At 42.8% G+C, this 19,075-nt stretch overlaps 1 protein-coding gene across 3 annotated transcripts in view; it reads left to right on the forward strand.

Annotated features, from left to right (window-relative positions):
• Positions 1 to 16,793, forward strand: part of NDEL1 (nudE neurodevelopment protein 1 like 1) — a 33,753-nt gene extending 16,960 nt beyond the window's left edge. The window contains exons 7-10 of one of the 3 annotated variants that reach the window (XM_059907459.1): positions 3,703 to 3,794; positions 8,527 to 8,678; positions 12,091 to 12,125; positions 15,236 to 15,643. In XM_059907459.1, the coding sequence (XP_059763442.1) occupies positions 3,703 to 3,794; positions 8,527 to 8,678; positions 12,091 to 12,125; positions 15,236 to 15,261 (305 nt within the window). In that variant the 3' untranslated portion in view covers positions 15,262 to 15,643. Of the gene's footprint in view, positions 1 to 3,702; positions 3,795 to 8,526; positions 8,679 to 12,090; positions 12,126 to 15,235 lie in introns of all 3 variants that reach the window. The other 2 variants (XM_059907460.1, XM_059907461.1) reach the window with 2 other exon arrangements.
• Positions 16,794 to 19,075: the final 2,282 nt, after the last annotated feature.

Below are 19,075 nucleotides of genomic sequence, written 5' to 3' on the forward strand. Positions count from 1 at the left end.
CTCCTACGTAGGAAACAGTGCGATGAGGGCTACATTTGAGACAAGAGCAGCTTAATAAATTGAAATTTTAATAAAGGTTTTTAATGTAGAAAAATTTAAAAACAAGAGAAAAAATAAAATCCATCTGCAATCTTAGGGCTCAAAGTCAACTCTTATTAACACTTTGAATTTTTTTCTATTGTGTGTGCTTTTTTGTGTTTGTGCCACCTTGTTACACACAAGTTTTGGGATAGTATTTTTTTTTTTTAATTAATTTTTATTTGAGTATAGTTGCTTTACGGTGTTGTGTTTGGGATTGTATTTAAATGCAGTTTTATTTCTTTTGCCACTTGACATATCTTGGGAGACTAGAATGCTTTATACACAGAAAGTACAGAGACTCACTGAGTTACCATTCAGACTTGTCTAAGATTGGCTTGGGTGGACATGTCCATTCTATAACATGCCTCAGTAGCTGCCATTTTCATAGGTGATGTTCAGAGTAACTGATGAATAGTACAGAAAGAATATGCCTTTTGCCATCAGTCAGGGTGTTTTTTTAAATCCAGGTAACCAGAAAAACGATTTAGTAGCCACTAGATAGAACGTTAAGAATGGAACCCTGAAGCTCTCAGTTGAGATTTATTTAGTTTTTGCAGCTTGGAGATCATATTTCAGCTACTTCCACTCCCCTATACTTTCTTCTCCCCCAGTGGAAGCTGTCCTTCACACTTTTTTTTAAAATATAGGACTTTATCTTTCGGAGTGATACGAGAAGGTTTCTGTCTAGGCGGTTAGTGCAGTTAGCACTCCATATTTGTGCTGCCCAATACAGTAGCTGCTCCAATGTGACTATTTAAATTTTAAAATTTTATTGATTTAAATGAATTAAAATTTAAAATTGAGTTTCTAATTACGTTGGCCACATTTCAAGTGCTCAGTAGCCCTTGAATAGATAATTCACCCGATTTTCGTCTTTTTATGAGGTGAGGGTAAGGTATGTGAAAATTCTATGTAGTTACGTTATCGATTGTACTGGTAAGTGCTGACTCTGCTGCTGAGGATACAGAGCAGGCAGTATGTAGATCACAGCAATCGTAAGACGCCCTCGTTTTTCAGAATGGCTGCTTGTGCATTTGAGGACCTTAGAATTACTAGCATTTGAGAATTAACAAAGCTTTGCTTTTATGTTACTAATTAGAATTATGCAGATAAGTTCTGAAAATTCTTTAGTTGAGCACTAATCAGAATAGTCTGGAGCCTCAAGGGAGTGTCAGTAGGACATAGAGCTTGCTCTGGCACAGTTAAGATAATGTCAACCCTAAGGCAGTAATATTTGTCCAAACAGACAGGTTTTTCGATTGGAACTGATAGCATGAGCTTTCACTGACCTAAAAGCTGCCGTTTCATGACAAGGAAGTCTGCACAGACACAGTGAGAAGCCAGAGGTTAGAGAAATCAGTGGCAAGATTGAAGAGCTGATCTCTATGAAGTGGTCTAGCTCTAATTGTGTTTTATTGATAAAATGCCTGTTTCCAAAAAGCATTCAAGACAACTTACCATAAAAGTACAGATTTAATAATACCTAAAATATAAAATTCGAGGGGAATAGGGAAAAACAAGATCCAGAAATTCCTGCCAAGAGAAGTATAGCAGTTTATTTGTATCGCATTGAGCACCTGTTATGTGTCATGTATTACTCAGGATGCGGATATCCTCAGGGGAGCATAGTGGTCTAGTAAGACTAAGTTGCTACCTTCAATGTGATTATATTCTAGAGGACAAGGATAGTAACAGCAGCAGCAACAAAAGCATTTTACATGCTGATTACAACTCTGTAGAAAGCAGATAAAAATAATAGTAACATTTATTGAGCACTTACTATGTGCTCTGCATTTAAAAAATTTATTAATGAATTTTGGGACTTCCCTGGCAGTCCAGTGGTTCGGACTCTGCACTTCCACTGCGGGGGGCGTGGGTTCAATCCCTGGTCAGGGAACTAAGACCCTGCCTGCTGCGAGGCACGGCCAAAAAACAAAATTTATTAATGAATTTAAACTTAACAACTTTATGATTTAAGTGCTATTATTAGCCCCCTTTCACATTTGGTTACTTAAGGTCACACAGTTAACGGCAGAGATGGATGTGTATCTAGCAGTTTAGCTCCAGAGCTCTTAACCACCATGCTTTAATATCTCAAAAATAAATTGAAGAAATGTGCACGACTGAAAACCTTTGCTGAGGGGCATGAAAGAAGATGTGAATAAATATCATGTTAAATACCATGATTCAGAATAGGAAGACTTAATTTAGTTGCAATATCCGTTTTCCCCAAATCAATCAATAGTTTAAATTTCTAATAAAAATCCTAATAGGATTTTTAAAGTTGTGAAGTTGATTTTAAAGTTACTCTGGGGCTTCCCTGGTGGTGCAGTGGTTAAGAATCCGCCTGCCAGTGCAGGGGACACGGGTTCGAGCCCTGGTCCGGGAAGAGCCCACATGCCGCGGAGCAACTAAGCCCGTGCGCCACAACGACTGAGCCTGCGCTCTAGAGCCCGCGAGCCACAACTACTGAGCCCGTGTGCCTAGAGCCCGTGCTCCACAACAAGAGAAGCCACCTCAATGAGAAGCCCGCGCTCCCCGCAACCAGAGAAAAGCCCACGCGCAGCAACGAAGATCCGATGCAGCCAAATATAAAATAAAAATTAAAAAGAAAACTTTATTTTTAATAAAGTTACTCTGGAAGAGTAAATGTGCAAGAATAGTCAATAAGAGTTTGAAATAGGTTAGTAACAAGAAGAGGCTTTGCCCTTTAGGAAATATATTTTAACACTATAATAACTAAAGCAGCATATTTCTAGTAGAATAGACAAATAATTTAATGGAACTTGAAATGTATAGAGAATTCAGTGTGTGGTTTTAGTGCCATTTCAGATGAGATAAGTCTTTTTCACTAAGTGGTATTACAACAATTAGATACCCATTTGGAGGGGAAAAATTTAGATATTTGATGAGTTTACTAATCTAAGTGGTAAAAAGTTTTTTAGAAAAACATTAGGAGAAAATGTGGGGAACAGTTTTATTATGTTGCAGTGAGGAAGCTCAAGGCTTCCCCCCAAACCACAAAGTTTAAGAGATAAATGTCACACTGGGAAGTACAACATATATAAGAGAAAAGGTGAATATCTATAGTGTATAGTGCCCTTGCAAATTGATTAAAGACAACCCAGTAGAAAAAAGTGCAGAGATTAAACAGATGACTTCCAGAAAAAAAGATTCAAATGACTCTTGATTAGGGAAACAAAAATTAAAACAAAGTGACTATCAAATTGGCAGGAAAAAAAGATGTCTAATACTATTGAGGGCATTACCATTCAGACTGCTGATATTGGCACAACCTAGAGAACATTTTGGCAGGATATTAAGGTGAAAATATGGGCATATCCTCTGACTCAGCAGTTCTATTTTTAGGAAGCTCCTCTCCAGAAATACTTGTCTAGCTGTTTTAAGGGTATATGTCCTTTCAGCATTGTTTATAATGATGAAAAATTGGATATAATCTAAACATCCAATGGAGATATTTGTGGTATCTCCACTTTATACTTTATCCACAGTTTGGAATACTATATTGATTTTTCATTGAGCGTATACTGCTTTGTAATATGAAAACCCAAATGTAAAGGGAACTGCAAGAGTAATCACTCACCTTTTATCTTTCTCTAGCTATACCAAACGGTTTTGGTACCAGCCCACTGACTCCTTCAGCTAGGATATCAGCACTAAACATCGTGGGGGACCTCTTACGGAAAGTAGGGGTAAGCCTTTAATTATTTATCACTAGGTGTTTCAGCTGCCAAGGTGATGAATTATTTCTTAATTTGCAGTGAGGGAAGAAAAAAGGATACCTTCCTGTGGTAAAGTCTGTAATTAAGCTGAGAAGCAGGAGCATCCAGTGATCAGCTGAGACTGTGAACACCTCCAGGGCTCAGCCTTGCCAGTGCCTCTGCAGAAGGTCCCTGCGCTTAGCTCCCAAGTTCCCCCTGGGCCTTCTTCAAGTTCCCCCTGGCTGTTTCTAAAGCATCGTGATTCCTCCTACTTCCTCTAAGGCTGTGTGTCTTACACCGCCCTCTGATCCTTTTCTTTGCTCTGCCTGCTCTCCTCCTGGTCATCCCCGGGCTTTTTCTTCATAGGACTTCCGCATTGGCTCGTGACATGAATTTCTGCTCTTAGTCATACACGTCTTTGCTGCTTGGCCCCCTCAACTCCAGTGCTGTCTCCTTGGCTCTAACCTTGCATTCCAGAACATTTTGGCTTTTGGAATATTAAACTTGGTTTTGTGCTTATTCAGTTTTTTACTCTGTGTAATACCTACTCTTTGACCTTATCGAGAGCAGTACTCTTGTTTTGATTTTTCGGTTATCTCTTGCTTTCACTTTGTTCCTACTCATCTGTGATCCACGCATCGCTTACTCTGCCACTGTTGACTCATGGGCTCTTTGGCCATGGAGGAGACCTGCAGCCTGGATCAGTCAAGGAACTGGATTTCTTTCCTGCATCCAGATCACAGGAAACAGTTACATGACCTTGTGGATTTTTAAGCCACTATAAAGTTAGCATTTTCTAGCATTAGTCAGTTTTCTTTCCTGTTTCCCTCAGTGACTTTTATTTCTCTTTTCAATAATCTACCCCTGAAACTTCCCACTATCCACCGCCCCTTCACTTATTTTTTTTGTGTGTGTGACTCTTTCTGAAAAAAGCAGAAATTGCATTATACTTTACATAAAGAAGAAATGGGAGGCCAAGATAGAAGGTCCTATTGTTACCTTTTCTGGCTCATAAAATTATTGTCTGACCATCAGATTAAATCTGCATTTTAAAGTTACTATAAAAAGTAATGTGCACAAATCATTCATACAGTACATAGAGTAATCTTCCCTTACTCCTAACATAATCTTCCTTTAACCTAGCTGTCGTAAGAGTTGCATTGTAATAGTTTAACCTATATGTTGTAACCTATAACTTGAAGTAATGTGCTTGCTTTTCTGTATCTTAACAAATTTAAGCAAAAAGATGAGGCATTTAACTTACATCCTCCTAATTTTTTATTTTTTGTTCTTCTGTTGGTTATTTTTATAACTTTAAATAACATGCTTAAACCTATGTTTCTGAATTTATTAGACTGTATCTCAGCTCCCTGTTGTGTGTATGTGTCTCTGTCCCTTCTTGAGCTCTCCATTGGTTGGTTCTGAAAATTAGTCAACAGCACCTAAAATATTATGCCTACATGTATATTATTTACTGAATAATCATAGAGGAGGAGCTGGGCTCTAGGGCTCTTTTACTTGTGCTGCTCAACAGGTGTTTCAAGCATTTTGTTCTTTACCTATTATTTACTCAAAACCATATTAGGTTTTTTCATATTTGTATCACAGTTGACATGTATGTCTTTTTTTTAACATTTTTTTAAATTGGCCATCTTTTTTATTATTTTCACTGCAAAACAATTTTTACAAGATCACAATAAAATAAATAAAAAGAAAAAAGCTTCTAAAATCCTTCTCATTTCAACAAATTCAACCATTTCTATTTTTTAAAATTACATTCAGCCTTTGTATGCATATATAATTTGTGTATCATTGGATATTTTTGTTATCATGGGTCTTAGCATTTCTGATTACCTTTGTTTTCTTGTGGAGCAAAGAAACACGTGCTTTGCTATATCGTGTATCTTCCGGCTTCTTATTTACTGAGTGCTCTGATATGCTTCTAGGGCTGCTGCACTGCTGTCAGCCTTGAATTTCTCTTCATTGTACTCTTGGGTTAGTTCTGCCTGTTCCTGGACCCCGCGTTGTCATCTTTGTTCCCTGTTTTGCTTTAGTACCTTAAGTAATTTATTTAGAAATGGTGCACGAAAGTTGAACTTAGAGTCCTTGCATTGTTTACACATTCAGCTGACAGTTTGTCTTTTAAGGTGTTGTTAGAGTTTTTGGTCTGCTGTTATCCTCCAGCCCCTGCATACTTTTATGAATATTTCATTTTCTACTTCTTCATACTACCTTGTCCACTGATTTCACCTGGAAGCCCCATTCCCACTCTTGCATCCTCTTCCACTGAGAAATCAAGGCCATCTAAACTTTGTTTTCCTCTCTTAACCTTCTTTTAGTACTCTCCTATTATTACCTCTGTGGCTGTTCTTCCTTTTTATCTCAGTGGTAAAAGTATCACATTCCTCCCATGGCTAATTTTGTCCCTCTGTGCTTTGGATCTCATTCCTTTCAGCCTTCTCATCTTTATGTCTCCTGTATCTTCAGACTTTTACTATATGTTTTAATATTTATATGCAATATTTATGTATAATGTATTACATATATATACTTTATATCTACTATTTATACTTTATATCTAATATTTATATATTACATATTATACAATTTTTAAACCTTAAAAGCAAAAATAAAAGCAGCTATTCTTTCCTTTTACCCTACGTCTCTCTTTAGCTGTCATTCTGTTTCTCTTTTCCCTTCCCAGCCAAGTTTTTGAAAGCATGTCTCCATTTATTGTTAGCATTTTTGATGGCATACTCACTCCCCAGATAGCCTAGTCTGGGCTCTGTTTCCTGCTCACGCCACTCAAATTGCTCACTGATGATCTCAGTGCTGTCAAATCCAAGGGATGCTGTTCTGTCCTAATTTTACTTGAAACATTCAGCACTGACTTATTTTTTTGAAATGGCCTTCTTTCCTCTGCTTTTCTGGTGCTGTGTCGCTGTGTCACGCCTGCTCGCCTTCCTGCCCATTCCTGTTTGACATCTTGTTGGGTCTTCGTCTGCCCACCATTTCAGTGTTGATTTTGCTCAGAGTTCTGGCCTTACCTTTCTGATCTTCACAACCACAGTTTCATCTCCTACTTGGTGTGGATATGGTCTAAATCTTGATTTCTAGGCCACTGTTTTTGAGTGCCAGACCCAGTGCTTGCATTAGGCTGTCTCACTGACACCTCAAACACAAGTTGTACCTGTTATATGATAGATTCTCAGCAAATATCAGAACAAATAAATGAGTGTCTTGAATATAGGAAATTAATGGCTCTCAATTTTTATTGTGTATGTGTCTATTTAATAAGATGCTGAAAAAATGCTTATTCAGAGCTTGTCCTACAAGGTCACTACCTCTCTTCCTTCTTTCGTTGTTGTTTTACTAGGTCATGGTACTTTTGTTTTAAGAAAGGAGAAGAGAAAGAAGTTTCAGTCTGTTTTTGTTGCTGTGTCTTAATAGCTGTTGTTGAAATTATGGGGGGAGGGTTCTCAGAGTGGAATATGTTATCTGTGGATTTAATTTTTTTTTAATAAATTCATTTATTTTATGTATTTATTTTTGGCTGCATTGGGTCTTCGTTGCTGCGTGAGGGCTTTCTCTAGTTGTGGTGATGGGGGCTACTCTTCATTGTGGTGCGTGGGCTTCTCATTGTGGTGTGCGGGCTTCTCATTGCGGTGGCTTCTTTTGTTGCGGAGCATGGGCTCTAGGCGCGTGGGCTTCAGTAGTTGTGGCACGCGGGCTCAGTAGTTGTGGCGCACGGGCTTAGTTGCTCCTCGGCATGTGGGATCTTCCCTGACTAGGGCTCAAACCCACGTCTCCTGCATTGGCAGGCGGATTCTCAACCACTGTGCCACCAGGGAAGTCCCTCTGGGTTTAATTTATCTATGTATTCCACATTTCTTAGTGTCATGGATAATAGGATTAGACTATTTTTTTTTTTTTTTCGGGGAGAGTGGTTTGATTTGGTAAAGTGTTTGCGGGAAAGGGGGAGTTGGTGATATTTGTGAGCGATGGAAATTGATGAGAAACTTCTGTTCTCTTCATGTCATCTGTTGGTTTGTAGAGCCTGGCATTGACCAGGTGTTGTGGTGACAGGTGCTAAGCAGGCACTCAGTTTAGAGGTAAATGCTAACGGGCTGGTGTCATTTTCAGGTGAATTATTTAACTATAGATGAAGGGTATTAGATGTTTTACAGTGTGCTCTCAGAAGTAGAAAAGCATTTAACTTCATGTGAGGTGTTGTAAATGAACTTATCCATTCTGATACAGTAGAAACGACTAACCTGAAGCCCTAAAGAAAGAATTGGCTGCTTTAAAAAATTTTCAAGTGATGTTTTTGCATTCTTTAAAATGCTTGCTCCCAAAACACACACACGCACACACCCAACTAGCCAACTGACAGTCCACAACTTAGAAAGAAACAGTGGATAGGGCCAAGAGACCTGGGATCCATCTCTGTAAACTGTGCCATACTTTTCTTAGTTGTAAGGTGACGATTCTATCTGTATCCCTCAGTAACACTGAGAGAAGTATATATTCTGAGTTCATTAGAAAGGGAGTCAGCATAAATATTCCCTCTTTCTATTAGGAAGGTGATTGATATGGCTTAAACAGCCACCATTATCAACTGAGAGAATAAGATTTGAGTCTTGAAATAGAAATGGTTTGAAATGCAAATTTTTATGTGCAGCTACTGTTTTGACAACCAAATCATTCCTTCTTCCTTTTGTAGGCTTTAGAATCCAAATTAGCAGCTTGCAGGAATTTTGCGAAGGACCAAGCATCACGAAAATCCTATATTTCAGGGAATGTTAACTGTGGGGTGATGAATAGCAACGGCACGAAGTTCTCTCGATCAGGGCACACGTCTTTCTTCGACAAAGGGTAAGTCTTGGAAATTCTAAACGTTAATTTTTTGGGTAGTGAAGTTGCCCATTATTAAGTGAGCTTGCTGAACTTTGAAAAGATAAACTCAGTGTGATAAACCTACCTGAAGCGTTATCATTGAGATCTTAGGGGACATGAAGTCTATTGCCTTCTAGTCCCCATGGAGTCTGTTGCCCTGGGAACCCTGACTCTGAAGCTTCTGTCCTGGGAAGCAGACTCTTGAAAGGCAGCTGTGTTAGGCTCTGGGGATTAAAGATGACTATGATACGGTCCTTGTGCTCAAGGTGCTTGCAGGCTAGTAGACTTTCTTGGCAAATATTTGTTAAGAGTAGAAGAGAACATGATGATCATGTATGTGTGAACTCTTCAACAAACGTTCTGTCTGAAGATTAGAAAAATATAAAACCACTGGATCAAGTACAGTTTAGGAGATACAAGTTTTGTATGATGTGAAGATGTTTTTTGGGGAATTGAGAATTAAAAAAAAATTGTTGTAAGATTAAAGCAGTGGTACATCCTTAATACAAAAAATATGTCAGTTGGTACAGAGTATATAAAGTAGAAAGTGTTTTCCGTTTTCACACTGTTTTTGCATCCTTATAGTTATTCCTAGGCATGTAAATTCATATTTTTATGCATCTGCTATACACTTTAAAAAACTTATGGGATACTTTATTTATTTAATTGATTAATTTATTTATTTTTGGCTGTGTTGGGTCTTCGTTGCTGCGCGTGGGCTTTCTCTAGTTGCGGCGAGCGGGGGCTACTCTTCGTTGCGGTGCGCGGGCTTCTCACTGCGGTGGCTTCTCTTGTTGCGGAGCATGGGCTCTAGGTGCGTGGGCTTCAGTAGTTGTGGCACGCGGGCTCAGTAGTTGTGGCTCGCGGGCTCTAGAGCGCAGGCTCAGTAGTTGTGGCGCATGGGCTTAGTTGCTCCGCGGCACGTGGGATCTTCCTGGACCAGGGCTCGAACCCATATCCCCTGCATTGGCAGGCGGATTCTTAACCAATGTGCCACCAGGGAAGCCCAGCAGATGGATTTTTAACCACTGTGCCACCAGGGAAGTCCCTGGGATACTTTAAATACTGCTCTGCAATATGCCTGTGGTGACTTATATTGCCAGTATCTTTCCGTGTCAGTACATATTGTTCTACTCAATTAAAAAAAAAAAAAACCCAACAAAATGCTGCATGGGTATACTCTTGTACGGGTGTGCCTTAGTCTAGGTAACTGGTTAGGACCTGTGGTCTGAGATGCTGACCGTGTGACTTAAGGTAGCTGGTAGTGGAGCAGCAACTGAGGCACCAGGAGTCCCTTGCCACCATCTCTGCTTTGAGTCATAGAGGCAGCTTGTCCTTGTTCTGTGAAAGCAATATAGAAATTTTCACAACTTCTTAAAGGAACTTGTATTTTCTGCTTTCCTCAGTGACGGTGGCACATTTGTGGAGGCCCTGATTTGATACATAGTCCACTGTAAAAAGCTTTTTGTTGTTCATCCTTGTGGAGTGGAGTGTTCTGGTTTTTCTCTCTCCCTTAAGAGAATTCTACCTTGAAGTATATGTATTTCATTAAGGAGCACGTTCTAAAATAATGTATAAATCAGGGCTTTCTTTATACACATTTCATTAAAAGCACATTCTAAAATATCAACATATAAATCAGAACTTTATTCTAACCATTGGGGCTCCTCAGTGGTGGTAAGAATAAAATTAATATTTCCTATGTTTAGGAGCTCCAGGCAACTTTGAGGAGTGTCATTTTTATACTATAATGATAAGTGGAATAAGTAGGTAGATATTTTTTACATTAGAGATGGCATTTCCCCAAAACAGTGTAGGGAAGGTTATAGGGGAGGTCTTCATGAGTGTTGGAAGTAGTGCCTAATTATTTTTCCTGCAACTTATAATTCCCTCCAAAAGAGTAGTTATTCGTCTATCTGGAATCGTATTTCTTCATGGGCCTTGGGAATCTTATGACGTGAGAACAGGCAAACCATAAATGGATTGGTCGGGCAGATGCCTTTGCAATAAAAAGTCCTTAGAACAGTCACGATGAAGGAGGGATAACATTATCAGTTCTGGCTCACTGCTCTGTCTTCCTGAGAGCCTGGCTTCTACTTGACCCCTGATGCAGAGCACCAGGGCAGTGATTTCCCAGAGAGGAACCCAGTCTTAGGTAGATGGCGGAGGATTCAGTGTAACCTGGAACGAGGAGGGCGCCCTGGGCACGGTGACGGAGATCCTGTCCCTTGAGGAGCATCCTAGGTGTAGGTATAGGCTTTATGTCCTGAACTGAATCTGGAAATATGCTTCTCCGTGGAACTAGTTACAGATAATGTTTAGTTTTGGTTTAGATAGTACAAATTTTTAATTGTATTCTTTCTGTTAAGAATGAAATATGGTTTTGTGGGTTGGCTTTTTCTCAAGTGTTTAGTTTATATGGTAAATGGATTGTATATGCACACTCAAATATTAACCTATTATTGCTCGAGTTACGTTTGTAATTGCCATCTTCCTGAGGATAACTCTTGTGTGGGTTTTGCTATGTTCTTACCTTCTTGCTGCTTTGCTTTGATTCTGGCTTCCTTTTGGCCTGCCTGGCTTTTTACCTCTGGCCTTCCTTCCTGCTCACCTGGTGACTAGATAAAAACCATGATGGCATATACCTGCTGCAAAAGGAAGGGGTAAATATCCCCACTCCCAGCTCCATTATTAGACCTGGCTGGTTAAAAGCATAAATGATAGTTCTTGTAGAAGTGTAGCTTGTAGTTTCAGCATGAGAAGAAGCTTTCCATTTAAAAAAAGCCTTTGGCTCTAGAACTTGCCTGCTGCCTCTCACTCCTAAGGAGTCTGTCTGTAGCACTGTCACTGTTCGGGAGAGTTTGCCAAAGTTGGTTTGCGTACGCGTGCACGTATTGAATGTACGTGTATACACTGTGTGCTCCTGCTTCCCTCAGAATCTTGAGATGAAGCAACGCCTTACCACGTAAACATAAAGCCTTATTGTTATGTATTGTTTTATGGGATTTGAAAATATTTTGTAAGCTCTGGTTAGTTGAGGGCTTCTTGGAGTCAGGATTTTATCTAGTCTGTGATCACTTCAGTCCCTAAAGTGTGGGTTGCTGGGCCTACTTCCCTGTTGTTGCTGTTTCCTCCAACCACTGCCAGCCGTTCATATCACTCATGCGAAAGGACACCAGTTCACGCGCAGTGCAGTCACTTGAGTTCTCTCAAAAATGTCCTTTTTTTCTCCATAGCTTTTATTTAGCTTCTTATGTATCACTTGTCCTAATTTTGTAAGCCAGTCTGATTTCTTTTGGGTTGGGTGTAGGTGAACGTAGACTAATTTTAGGGCATGGTGTGAAAATAGTATTTGTATTACTGTTTAATATTTTTTCCTTTCTTTTACTAGGCAAGAAAAAGTCATATTTCCCACGTTGTTCATGGGTAACTGAACTTGTTTGCTGTGCTCTTTCATTCTTAATCATGGTGTGTGGTGGAAGACAAGTTAACATTAACAAACTGGTTTTACTAACTGCATGGGGCTGACTGCTTTAACCAGCTTCCAGCCCATGAGTGAGCTTTCAGGTTCCTGTTTGATTTGACTGTGCACCATTATTATTGGTTCAGCTGTGCAAAACAAAAACAAGTCAGCTGTAGTGGTCCTGGGGCGGTTGTGAAGTGCTCTGATGGTACTCCTGTTACAGGTGGGAGTGTGGTGGAGATGATGCCAGCAGTCTGGGGGCGGGTTGGGGGTCACTGCCAGGCCCTGGGACCCACATTTGACTGCCTCCACGGGCCTGGGGTGCTTCCTGTTACCCAGTGTCTTCTGTTTTCTCAAAGCAGCACTAATGATATTGGATTCTTGCCGTGTGGGGACTCTCCTCTGTGCTCACGCTTGTGTTCCCTCAGGACGCTGGAATGGTAGATGGGGACATGTGTATAAGGGCTGCCTTCCTTTTGAGGAATGTACATTTCAGTTTGCAGAGCCTGGGCCGAGGACTGGCGCTGCGCTGAGCGTCCATTTATCCATAGAACTGGGAGACGGGGGTCTGGAGTGTGTCTGCCTGCTCTCCTGAATTAGCTCTAGCCCAGTCTCTTCCTCTTCTTTCCTGCCCTCTCAGGTGTACCTGTCCTTGCTTTGACAGATTTAGTCCCCATGCTTTATCTATATTGTGTTAAATTTATTATCCTCCTGACCAGCTTCTAAACATGCATTGGTTCTTTTCCCTCTTTCCCTTCTTCTGTTGCCATTTACAGCTGACCTTAGTTCCTTGTCTTAGCTGGATTCTCTATTTTTCAGACTCTTAAACTAGATTTTTGTGGTATGATCAGGAAATTTTATAGCTTCTGGAACCTTTTTTACATAGATGATTCCCAGATCTGTATCTCCATCCCTGCCCATTCTTTCTCCATTCAGTCCTGTGTTGTCCACTGGGACATTTCCCTTCGGCTCTTTTGCTGCTCCCTAAAACCAAATGTGGTGAGTATGGAGGTGTTTCTTTTCTTGGAAACCTTTCCTCATTGCACAGCTTTGCTGTTCCCTCAAGGGACCTCACCAGACTGATAATTCTGCCTCTAGGTTCAGCTTTCTCCTTCCTCCTGGTCTTTTACTTACTCTAGTTCTTGACTCAGAGAGAGGTGCTAGGTAAGACCCTGGTGGATTGTTATTCTCTCTCTCTTCCATCGAACTTTCAAATCCAGAATTCCCATTTCTGTCCACACAGAGAAGCTACTTTATCTAGTTTCTTGTTTTCCCTTTATATTTTGGATTGCACTGCTTGTTTTTTCCATTAGAGCAACCTGCAGTGGGAGAACCAACGTGCTTGCTCACTGGAGCCTGTCAGGTGTCCCTGGGACGGGAGGAAACTGGGAAAGGATAACGGCCTTGGCATCTGGAGGCAGGTTGTGGGCCCAGCTCCCCATTGACAGGCTCACAGGGTGCACTCAGGTGAATGGCTGGACCTTCTCCTGCTTTTGTTTCCTTGGCTGTATAACAATGGGGATGAACTTAACATTCCTTAAAGGTCCATTCCTGAAAATGCAGGCATCTCAGTCCTAAACCTGCCTGTGGAGCCATCCTCACGTTTGCTGCTTTTGCACGCCCTGTGGAACAGGTGCCAGGTTCTTCTTGGCACCCAGCAGTGCTCCCTTTCTGCCCGGGGACTGTCTGTAGCCCTGCCTGCTGCCATGCTCTGTGCAGCTGGGAATCTGATGCTCACGCGTGTAAAGCTGAAGCTGTTTGTGAGGCCTGCCTAGTTAGTTCTCCCTGAGGTTCTAGGAGAGGCAGGCATCAGGGCTCTGGGACCAGGCAGACAAATGACAGACAAATGGCTTATTATGTGAGGGCTACAATGGCATATAGGATGTGGGCTCTGTCCCCAGAAGAGGCAAAGGCATACAGCCTTGGAGGATGGAGAGGGATGATTTAAAGTTTTCAAATGTGATGAAGCTCAAATATCAGACCTCCCCAGCCCAGAGGGAAGGGAGAAAATCTTGAGCGTGCATCACTGAGGTGGGTAAATGGACAACAGGGAGAGATTGCACTGGTCAGAGCCCCTTCTGTTGCTCTTGGCCTGTGTGGGTAGCATGATTTCCAACTCAAAATCTATACGCAGGTTAGTTTCTTCAGATGTTAACTGTTCTTCAAAGTAGTCAAGGGTCATTAGTCAAGTCTCTTTGCATGCCTGTTTCTCCAGGAGGTTGCCCTCACCTCTTCAGTGTATGAAACCGTCATCTTGATCTTGGTGGGGAATATGTGTCTATGTTTTGTTTTTTTAAGAGAACCTCTGTCCATGAGTCTATATTTTCAACTCCCTGGGCCCCTCTGATGAGTAGGCCTGTGGGGACAGTGGTGGGCACGTGTGGGGCAGTCCGGCCCCTTGCACTTGGCGGCATCTCCCAAGCTGTGAGTGGGACACATTTTCCTAGGACGTCTGTCCGCATGGAAGGGCTGCAGTGGTGTCCTGAGAGGGGCTGCAGGCCTTGCGCTCGCTCCCTCATTGCTTCCTGAGGCTGTGCTGCCGGGCGCCGGGGCCGGGGCGGGGCTGGGTCCTGGCTGCAGGCGCTTGTGCTGGGCGGGGCTGGTGTCTCACAAGGTGGCAGAGAAGCCTACCCATCTGGCTTTGCTGCTGAACAATTTAAAAAAGTTATTTTTCTCCCCCTTATTTAAGATGTTCCTGTACATTGTAGGAGATTTGGAAAACAACAGAAAAGTATAAAGTAGTAAATAAAATTTACCCAAAACTCAGAGGGAAGAAGAGTATTGTTACGTTTTCCTTCTGTAGTATATGTGGGAGTGTGTGTGTGTGTCCACACATTCTAGATTTAGCTCCGTGGATGGGAATGTCTAGCTGTATAAGGGGCTGTAGTCCAGAATATATACTACTCACTTTTTTGCCTTCATATTATGGAGCATATCCAGTTTGGTAACCTGCTGCTTTTTCCACCTAGCATTAATTACATTCGGAATATTTTCCATGCTGTTAAGAACTCTGGAATGTGTTTTTAATGGCTGTATGGTATTTCATTGTTTGTTTGTACCCTTATTTATTTAGGTAGTTCCCTACTGGTAGACGTTTAACCTGCTCTGTTGGGAAATCAATCAGGGCTGTGGCTGCCGCGGCCAGTGTGATAAAGTTGCCGAGGAGGGAGCAGGAGTGTCATCACCCGCAGGACCACGGGCTTCGCAAGTCTCTCACCAGCTCATGCTCTCTAGGCAGCTCGCTCCCTTGGGCCATCAGGATTCTGCTCTAGGCCGGGAAGAGGAATAGTTGTAGAGAGCAAATGAATTTCGCTGTGTGTCGAGTGATTTTAAATGACAGTCTCTCTTTCTCTTCCCTTCTCTTCTCTGCTCTGGTCACCCCCACAGGGCAGTAAACGGCTTTGACCCGGCTTCTCCTCTGCCCGGTCTGGGCTCCTCGCGCCCGTCGTCGGCACCGGGTATGCTGCCTCTCAGCGTGTGAGTGCCCCGCCTCCAGGTCGGGGCTCCCGCCCTCCTGCAACAACCCAGGACACCCACGCCTCACCCCTCGGTGCCCGGGCCCAGCTCGTGCCCCTCCGTCTGCCTCCCCACGGCTGGCAGAGGGCAGGCTGCATGCAGTGGCGGCTGCTGGGCCCTGCCCAGCCCCAGGACTCTGCGCGACATCAATACTGGCTATTTTCTCTTCTCGCCGTAGTGCCGTTGGTTTCACATGATTGCACTTTTGTGGGTCACAAAGTGATACATACACGTATTACTTGGTCACTGGATGCAGAAGTACCCATTCATCACACCTGCCTCATGGCCCCCTCCCTGCTGTACTGATAGGATTTAGTTATGTTTAGGACATTGCAGATCTTCTAGAGGTTCTCCCCCAAATCAGGTCGACGTGTGTTCTCCTCCTGAGCTCCCACCCAAGCATCTCCAGTGCTCATGGATCATGTGTCCCCACCTCCACCCCCCACGGTTTGGGCCTGTTGCTGGCAAAGAGTCAGGAAGGTCACTGAATTAGGGAACATTTTCTGCACCTTCTGGTTTTACTTTAGCAGTTGTCATTCCATAGGCTAGCCTCCCAGAGCAGCGAAACGCCTGTCTGAGCCCAGGTGGCAGGAGCTTCTGGGACCTGGGCACGTGCAGGGCTGTGCCCCTGCCGTCTCCTCCTCCTCCGTGTGCCTGAGACTCGGGGTGGGGGTGGTGGCGTCCTCCTCGCCAGCTCTCTGGTCCTTCAGTTAAAGGACACCTTCAGAGTGTGTTTTGTTTTCAGAGGGCCTGTCCAGTTGTGTTCGGAAGGGTTGAGCGGCCTGATTCCAGGGGCCGGCTGGTGCCAGCTCCTGGGGGCAGACTGACCATAAGTGGTTGTCCCTGTGCATCCTTTGATTACTCTCATGCTGCATTTACTGTTTACATTTGTTTTATTGTACATAGGTTTGTAAACATTATTGCCTAAGATATTTGTATATAACTTGGGCTTTGTAGCTTTTATTTATTCAGAACTCATATGGCATGTTAAAGACTTACGATGGGGTCCTACTCTGGGCAGCTGTGTAGGATCATCATGTGGTTAGAAAAAATACTCCCCCTCAAAAAAATCTTTTAATGTGGAAACAATAAATTTCACAGAAAAAAAAGAAAAAGGATTGAGGTTGCTTTATTGGGTTTCTGCCATCCTGGGAGAGAGGAGCTGGAGTTGCAAAGCCAGGTTCAAATGTCACTTCTGCTGTGACATGGGACATGGGGATGGACAGCAGCTGTGGAATAGGGCAAAGAAAATTCAGGCGGCCTCAGGATGTGTGAACAGGCATTCTCATGCTGATTGTCTTTTATTTATTTATTTGTATAAAATTGAAGTATAGTTGATGTCCAATTTTACACAAGTTACAGGTATACAATATAACGATTCACAGTTTTTAAAGGTTATATCCCATTAATAGTTACTACAGAGTACCGGCTGTGTTCCCTGTGTTGTACGATACATCCTTGTGGCTTATGTATTCCTCATGCTGATTCTTGGTGCTGGTTTCTGCTCTTAGCTGTGATTTCCAGGAGCAGCCTGAGAATAGCCCTGGCCCCGTGTGGAAATCTGGGCGGAAGGGCCTGCACTTTGAGGGAGGCAGCTTGCTAAGTCTTGGAGTAACCGCGATGGATCCAGGAGCTGGTCCTCCTGCTGGGCTGCCGTTCATGACACGTGCTGGTGTTCTGGGATTAGAGGTTACTTGGATCCGGGCTTCTCTCCTCATCCCTTGAGAGAAGGTGCCAGATGTTTAGTAGCAAGAGACAGGGTGCCTGGACTTGAGGAACAAGTAAACTGGGGCATCTGTACGAATGTGTCAGATTCTGAGCACTGCTTATAACAAAGAGCATAAACGGAGTAGTTTGTAGTTTTAAGACTATATGTCAATGAAAGTAAATGAATCCAGTTCCTAAGTGAATAAGAAACATTAAGGTAGGATACATTAAAATTTTTTTCTTCTCTCTGTCAGTATGCAGGCAGGAATAGCTTCTATTAGTTGTTCCTGGAGATTTCGTCATAAGTTGACTCACGAGAGACGCTTGTCCTGGTGTGTGTGTGCTGTGCCCAGCTCTGCTGGCTGAACAGTTGAAAAGAAAACTCCAGGTCTCTTACTGATGGGCAGACTCCTAGCTTCTTTCGTAGCCATCATTGGAAGGGTTGGATTAGATCAGAGGTTTCAGCGTTTAGCAGACCTCTTTGTTTATGCAGGAACCCCAAATCTAAAACATAACAAACAGAGCTACTCTGGTTAAAGTAAGGATGAGTTCTGGAGCTTCAGTCCTTTTCCTTGGCTCCCCAGCGATTTCTCACTTCCTCTCCAGCTGCACACCCCTGGGATCATCTCACCAATTGTTATTCAGGCAGTGGCTGGGAGTAGGGCCCTGGCTTGCAGGGGCCAGCGTGCTATTCACTGATGTCACCACTGCTTTGGGTCCAGGAGAGCACAGGCCAGGTCCGTGAAAGTACAGAGTATGCTGCTGGGCTTGATTTCCGGCCCCTTCAGGAGGGGAACTCCCACATAGTTTTGGTTTTTGATACCTGCAGTAGCCCTTGGCATATGACCCCCTGAGGAAGCTGGTTGATTCCCCAGGCCTCTTTCAGCTTTTTCTGTGGATTCCAGATCTTCCTCCACTTACAGTGGGATTACGTCCCAGTAAACCCCTTCATTGTAAATTGAAAATGCGTTTAATACACTTAACCTACTGAACGTCGTAGCTTAGCCTCGCCTACCTTAAACATGCTCAGACGCTTAGACATTAGCCAACAGCTGGGCAAAATCATCTAACACAAAGCCTATTTGATAATTAACTGTTGACTATCTCATCTAATTGATTGAATAGTGTACTGAAAGTGAAAAACCAAACGGTCGTCTGGGTGCAGAATGGTTGTAATTGTATCAGTTGTTGACTCTCGTGATTGTGTGGCTGACCGGGAACTGCCCTGGCCAGCATCGTGAGAGAGGATCGGGCTGCGTATTGTTAGCCTGGGAGAAGATTAAAATCTAAAATTCAAAGCATGGTTTCTATTGAGTGTATCACTTTTGCATCATGGTAGAATCAAAAAAAATCTTAAACCATTGTAAGTCAGTGACCCTCTGTATCTGGTTCAAGATGCTGCTTTGTACTTGCTCAAATAGAGCATTTGCTTCCTGGTATGAAAGTTCTACTAACTGCTTGCCTGTGTAGCTAAAGATCCTCTGAGTGGGTTCTCTTCCTAGGGCTGCTCGATTGCCAGGTTTGCGTGGCTCACACTGAAACCTTCAGGAATGAGCTGCCCCTGAGCTGGGTCCACATGGTCTCCCCTGCATGGAGGGGGCTGATTTTCCAGGTGGCAAAGGACAGCTTCTTGTCTCCAGATATTTTCATCTCACCACCCATTCCCATCCCTTGCTCCTGAAACGTCTTC

Source organism: Balaenoptera ricei, chromosome 20 (assembly GCF_028023285.1).
Source record: "Balaenoptera ricei isolate mBalRic1 chromosome 20, mBalRic1.hap2, whole genome shotgun sequence".
Taxonomy (NCBI): domain Eukaryota; kingdom Metazoa; phylum Chordata; class Mammalia; order Artiodactyla; family Balaenopteridae; genus Balaenoptera; species Balaenoptera ricei.